This window comes from Antrostomus carolinensis, unplaced genomic scaffold (assembly GCF_000700745.2).
Source record: "Antrostomus carolinensis isolate BGI_N321 unplaced genomic scaffold, ASM70074v2 scaffold24661, whole genome shotgun sequence".
Lineage (NCBI taxonomy): Eukaryota > Metazoa > Chordata > Aves > Caprimulgiformes > Caprimulgidae > Antrostomus > Antrostomus carolinensis.
In genome coordinates this window covers 7,364-14,024 of record NW_010295235.1, presented here as the reverse complement: position 1 = coordinate 14,024, position 6,661 = coordinate 7,364, and the positions used below count along the sequence as shown (strand labels likewise).

The following is a 6,661-nucleotide window of genomic DNA, read 5'->3' as shown; positions in this document are numbered from 1 at the left end:
AGGCCTCCATGAGTGCAAAGCCCACCACAGTGACATCAATTTGTTCCTCATCCTCGAGTGGGTCATTACAAGTATATCTCAATTTGTGCCCATGCCTGTACGCCTACCTACACGTGGCAGATGAATGTTTTTGTAAATGCACTTTCCGCTCACTCTTGAAAGCTTAGGTGCCTCACAAGGCTCTTGCAAATAGTATCAAATTCTTAGAAACCCATCATCTGAGCTTTTTCTTTTGGAATATTTATTAGTGTACAACAGCTACGGACTTACTCAAAGTGTTAGGAGTAGCAGCAGCAGTAGATAACTATTACTAGTGTGCAGTCTTCCTGTTTTTAAACCCCCGGAGTAATTAGCTATTGTCATCCTTGTTTGATTGCAATTATACTCAAATATAAACATCACTTAATGAACTTTGCAACAGGTAAGAGCTGTACTACTGTTATGTAGGGCAGTTCCATATCTACATGGTGATATTCGTCCTGCATTAGCATCATTAGATGTAAAGTAATACTGGCTAGGGAAGGAATTTGTTTTATTGCACCTCTCAAATGAATGTGTGTCATGGAATAGAAGTGAGTGGAAAAAGTCTGTCTGGAAGTAGGCAGCATGCTGTGGCGTATTGCGTTTCGCTGACATGAGAGGAATGTGGCAGGGAGGTCTACAGTTGCCTGCTGTAGGCACTAACGCTCAGGCTGAAAAGCAGCTTGGGATGTGCCTTGTGCTTCATTAAGCGAAAGGTTTGATGCCTGTGGCTTGAAATGCTATAAAACAGTGAAGTATAATAATATATGTTGTTAGACAGGATTGCCAATCTCAAAAAACTACAATCACAAGTCAGATATTCCAACATAAAATCTGTCTAGAAGTTAAGGATATGTTTTTTAAACTCTTTATTTCCTTTTTACTTCTTAAGATTCATTTATTTTTAAGTGAAAGCTGAGATCTTCACTGAAAGTTGAGATCCCCACCTGATATCAGGGCTTTAAGAAAAGCTCCAAATTTCAAAAAACTTACAAAAAGGTTATAAAAGTTCTTTACAGTGACTTGGGCATCTTCTGGAGAAGCTGTGTGATTGTATAAGCTTTGTCATTGTAAATAGGATCTAAAAACCAGGGATGCAAAATGCAGGCTAAGCTCCGGGCACTTTCAGTTTAGTTGAGATTTGCTTACCTTTAACAAATGTCACTAACTGTGCTGCTCACCTTATTGAGCAGCTGTCCCCCAAAAAAACAAACAAACAAACCAAAAAACCACATACACACCAAAAAAACCCAACAACAAAAAAAACCTCACCACACCACCTTCTAGAAAGCCTGTGTTGTGTCGGGGAGCCACAGTGAGGCAGTTTGTAGACCTTGCAACCAGAGTTACCTACAGCATATCCCCGTATCTTGTGTAACTGCTGCAGCCTCCCAGAGTTTCATCCAGTGCATCTTGGGGTCAGTAGTAGGACTCTTGTTTACAAGAGTGAGCGTATAATGCTGAGGGATGCTTTAATTTCCTTGTGTTGTCTGTGTCTTTCAAAAAAACATCGGTGCTGACCCCTTTTCTGAAAGGGAAGGCGTAAGGGACGGTGATACCTGAGTTTTTCTCCCCATTCTGCTGAAGTGGCAGGATGTAGCTTTAGGATTTTGCACTGCTGCACTGTTAGCAAGGAAGGTGGAGCATTCATGGTTCTAGGTGTTTTTGCAGAGCTGGAAAAGCAATGCCAAGGCATAGGCATGGGCAGTTTTAGGATCCTTTATTCATTGTTTCTACTGACCTGCACTTCAGTCTCAAACTACAAAGCCCACACTTTGGAAAGACTAAGATCCAAGAATTTGAATAATTGTATAGGATTTTTCTTTTTTACTCCAGTCCCCACATGGAGTACTGTGTCCAGTTCTGAGGTGCCCAAAATAAGAAGGGCATGGACCTACTGGAGTGAGTCCAGAGGAGGCCACCAGGATGATCCGAGGGCTGGAGCACCTCTCAGAGGAGAACAGGCTGAGAGAGTTGGTGCTGTTCAGCCTGGAGAAGAGAAGGCTCCAGGAAGACCTTATAGCTGCCTTCCAATGCCTGACTTTTGACTTATACAATCACACTTTGAAAGATTTTTGACAAGGACAGAGAGTGATAGAATGAGGGGTAATGGCTTTAAACTGGAAGAGGGCAGGTTTAGATTAGATATTAGGAAGAAATTCTTTCCTGTGAGGGTGGTCAGACACTGGAACAGGTTGCCCAGAGAAGCTGTGGATGCCCCCTCCCTGGAAGTGTTCAAGGCCAGGTTGGATGAGGCTTTGAGCAACCTGGTCTAGTGGAAGGTGTCCCTGCTGATGGCAGGGGGGTTGGAACAAGCTGATCTTTAAGGTCCCTTCCAACCCAAACCATTCTGTGGTTCTATGATTTTTAATGTAAAACTCATGTTTGCTAGTTTGGAAAGCAGATGATCCTATACATAGGTTAGACAGTTGGTAGGTGAGCTGTAAATTGCTTCTGTTCTATCTGCCTGTCTTGAACTCAGTTGAGATATTTTTCTGCCGTGCAACCCTAGAAGAAACAATTCTTGAAATAACATTTCAGCACCATAAACGCTTCTCATTTGACGCTCTGACATTTGTTGTTGGCAGCTCAGTCTGCCTCTTCAGCACACATGTGGCTGTCACCATTCAGCCAGTCCTTCTTTCCTGCACACCTAGTTCAGATTAAAATCACCTTTCTCTCAAGAGTGTTCCAAGCAGCTGTTTAACATGGCTGAGCTTCAGAAACTCTGTCATGCAAATATAAACATGCTCTTAGGTCAACACTTAAAGCTTCGTTGTTGTTGTTTTTAAGAATCCTATTAGTTATAGAGGAATGATAATTAATCTGGTGATCTGGAACCATATCGTTCTGGCTCAGGGAGCTGTTACCACTACAGATGACACTTTAGGTCTTGGAGGTGTATGTGATGCACTTTTGTACTCTTGGATCTAGCAGTTCACCTACCGGTTCAATGTAATTGAAGCCCACTGAAGTCTGCAGGAGATACCCTTCAGTTCCTAAGTACTTCGTCCACCTCCAGTGGAAACATTTATAGTCAGAAGCAATGCCTTCAAATGTTTTACTACTGTCATATTGATAGGGAAAAAAAATGTACAGATATAAAGAAGTTGTGTGCATTAATTATTTATCTTGCAATCAAGAAAGTATAAAAATAATCCAGAGTGAAAATTGGGAAGGGTTGTAAAGGAAAGCACTGGCTCTTTCAGTTTGAATAATGCAGACCCACTCAAGCTTTCTCCGCAGAACATGAGGTCTAATCCCAGCAGAAGTAAATACATGTTTTTTCTCTAAAACAGATTTAAAAATCATGCAGCTCTTGAGAGCAGACTAATTGTGCTCACTTCGCTTCAAAGTGAATAATTAAACTGTGAGGAGTTATTATTTTCCTGGCTCCTCTGTAATGTTTCTTACTTAATAATTGTTAGATATTCAACTTTTAGACTTCTTAGCATCAATCAAGCTCTGCTTCTATTGTCTGAAAAATAAAATATGTGAAGGAAAAACTGCCACGGATTTAAATGCATTATATTGTTACATGAAATAAATATCGTCATTGTAATTAAACCACTTGAAAATACAAACCATCAACTTTTTCTCTCAGGGACTTGGCCACCTGTGGGATTTTTGTACCTTTGGAAATCTCCCCAGAGATCCAACATGCTTTGCTTCTTGTGATTGTTCTTGAATTAAAATTAGCTTTTAGTCCTTTAAAATCTGTTGGCTTTATCTGCTACTAAATACATGTGCAGTAAGTGCTGCGGGATCAAAAGAAAAACAAGTTACTCCTCCTGTGCTTGTAGTTTTGATGAGATTTGCAGTTTGGCAAAAATCAATAATCTGACTCTTACTGTATTTGGGGTCACGGTGGGTTAAGATAGATCCCTTCAGCCTGGATCAAGAACCTGCAAGGTATCACAGAATCAAAGGAAGAGGTGTATAGAAAAGAGTCTGGAAAAGGATGAGAGAAGGCACCTGAGAAAGCAGTTAACCTGGTCCTGGGTTCTGAGGCTGAACTAACGACACCCATGTTGTGCCTTCCAGACATTAGCCTTGCACCCTCTTTAAAGTCTCCACTGACAGAGATTCTGACACCTAATGAGGGTTTGGGCAGATGTTTTTCCTGATGGCTGACCCCACTCCACCAGGTGCCTGTGTCTTTGTCCTTACATTGCTGCCTTTGTGGGGACAGTAGGGTGATGCCAGGTTGGAGAAGTGAAAGGGGTCAAAGGAAAGAAGTGGTCAGGTGGTGGGAGGAAGGTCGTGAAGATGAAGGACCTGAAGGAGAGCGTGGGGTGGTTTAGGAGGAGAAGAAAGTAATACGGATACGGGCTCTTTGTCATGTTTCTCACGACAGGTGGCTTGAACTTTCTGATATTTTTGAAATGCTTTAGACAGATAGTGAATAAGAGCAAAGTTTGGAAGAGCACAATTTCAGTGGTGGAGAAACCTCCAAGTCCCATCTGCAGAACTAAAAAATAATAATACATTGACAGAAAGATGTGATTATAATGCTCTTTTCCTGTCTTTTCTATCCTCACAGATGACCAGGAGCCAGCAGTCAGCAGTGATTCAGATATTTCATTGATTATGGCAATGGAGGTTGGACTGTCCGATGTGGAGCTTTCCACTGATCAAGACTGCGAAGAGGTGAAGTCTTGAGAAACAGAGATCCAACACTAAACTACAGCGGAGGGTCACAGGGAGGGACCGAGTCAGCTTTCTAGGATTTGGACCAGTCATGCACATGCCTCCAGAGCACTGTCACTCCTGCACACTCCATTTTGAGATGGTCACGAAAAGCAATAGCAACAGTGTGTCTGCCTGGATGCGGTTTCATCATCTACATACGTTCATTTTGTTCACATGGGAGATGAACGCTTCCAGTTTTACCCACGTGCTTGAGAGCAGTCATGTAACTCTTCAGTGGCTCATAAATACGCAACTGAGATGACAGCTTGAGTGTTTTCTACACTTGGTTCGATCGGGTTTTTGTTTCTTTTTTTTTTTTTTTAAAGATATATGTTTGTTATGTTTGGGGGTTTGTTTATAGTTTGTTATGGATGGGCACTCTGTTTTTGTTGACTGACCCCAGCTTTTTCAAGAGTTCAATCCAGAAATCTGAATTCCCATTCACTGGTCGCTCCATGATCTGACTCCAGGATTTATCATTGCCTTGTTGTTTCTGCATGAAGTACACGTGGCTTTAGAAGGATGGTGCACCAGCACCCTGCATTAATGTGAAGCCTGCTTTCATTAAGTGAGAGCCTTGGAAATGGTATATTCTGACAGCCTTTATTTGTAAGAGAGCTCTGAATTAACAGAGATTGATGAGATTTGGATTAAAACTGAATTATGTTGGCTTTTGCATAGAGCTGTGTTCTAGGCAAGTATGGGACAGCGTGAAGGGAGGGAAAGAAAAGCTCAAAGCTTCACTCTGTCCTTGTAGTCCATTGCTGTATTTTATGCTCATAGCAGTTGTCAGTAGATTAACAGCCTTCCTTCAAATCACAGTGCAGTAGGTAGAAAAGAAGATCTGGTATAACATTGTGTCTTTTCATAATTGTACAGACCAAAATTGGACCAGTAAGCTAAAGGAGTGTCTGAGAGGTTTCCAGAGGCTGCTTGTTAACAGCTGTGCATTACTTGGATGACAGGAATGTTCTCAGAAAGGGCCTGGAGATGCTGATATTGGTGTCAGAAATTGCTAATGAAGTAGGAGGCAGCTGGTTGAAATGTTTACTTTCTGGTTTGTTTTGTGTTGTTTTTCTTAGCGCGTTTCATTTCTTATGTTTTGATGGCAGTTTTTGCCTGCTTGTTGTTGAACACAAGAGTTCAGGTGGTTCATTGCCCTCCAACAGTCCCTGTCAATGTTGTTGTAAGCATAATGGCATACTTGCAATTTGTACATAGATGTATATACCACAGTATTTTGAGTAGAGGGGAGGGAATTTGAAAATAAACAGAACTAACGTAAATCAAAACACCTAAATAATAATGACCCATGATGATTATTTAGTTCATCCTGAGCTCTGCGTTCCAGGGAAAAGCTGATCATTACTTGTTCAGTGTACAATTTCGTTTCTCAGTCAAAATACTTAACTGTGAAGAAGCATTTTTAGCTTACTGTTACACAAGAGTACATGGTTTCTGTTGACAGTCAGATGATTTGAATCACATTACTGCCTCCTGAATAAGTCCATAGAATCAACAATTCATCTTACATCTATATTTCATGGAGAGGTCAAACATTTTGACTTGATGGTGTCATGGCAGCATCTCAAAATGCAACTGTTAGGGTTCTTGCTGCATTTAATCTCCTTGTGGATTTACTCATTAGATGTGGAAACCAACTTCCAGCAAAAATTCCGTTTGTCAGATCTTATTCAGGAACAAATGTGTTTAGAACTATCCCTAAAATTTTGGCGGTCTTGCTTCTTTAGTAGAGGAAGAAGGAAAAATTATACTCCATGCTTTTCGGTCCAGTTAGAATTCAGTTCATTTTATAGCTTAATTTTTTTTATGTTCTTAGTCCCTAAATTGCAGGGTAACTTTGAGGCAAAGGAGCACAGCCTAATCATCCTTCAAAACCATGATCCGGAAATGTGCCATTACATTTTTATAAGCCATTTGGAAGGAC

The 6,661-nt window shown here is 41.0% G+C and overlaps 1 protein-coding gene across 1 annotated transcript in view; it reads left to right on the top strand.

The window, feature by feature from the left end:
- Window positions 1-4,977, top strand: part of RNF150 (ring finger protein 150) — a 49,341-nt gene extending 44,364 nt beyond the window's left edge. Inside the window, exon 6 of the mRNA XM_010177918.1 lies at window positions 4,565-4,977. Within this exon, the coding sequence (XP_010176220.1) occupies window positions 4,565-4,683 (119 nt within the window). The 3' untranslated portion in view covers window positions 4,684-4,977. The remainder of the gene's footprint in view (window positions 1-4,564) is intronic.
- Window positions 4,978-6,661: the final 1,684 nt, after the last annotated feature.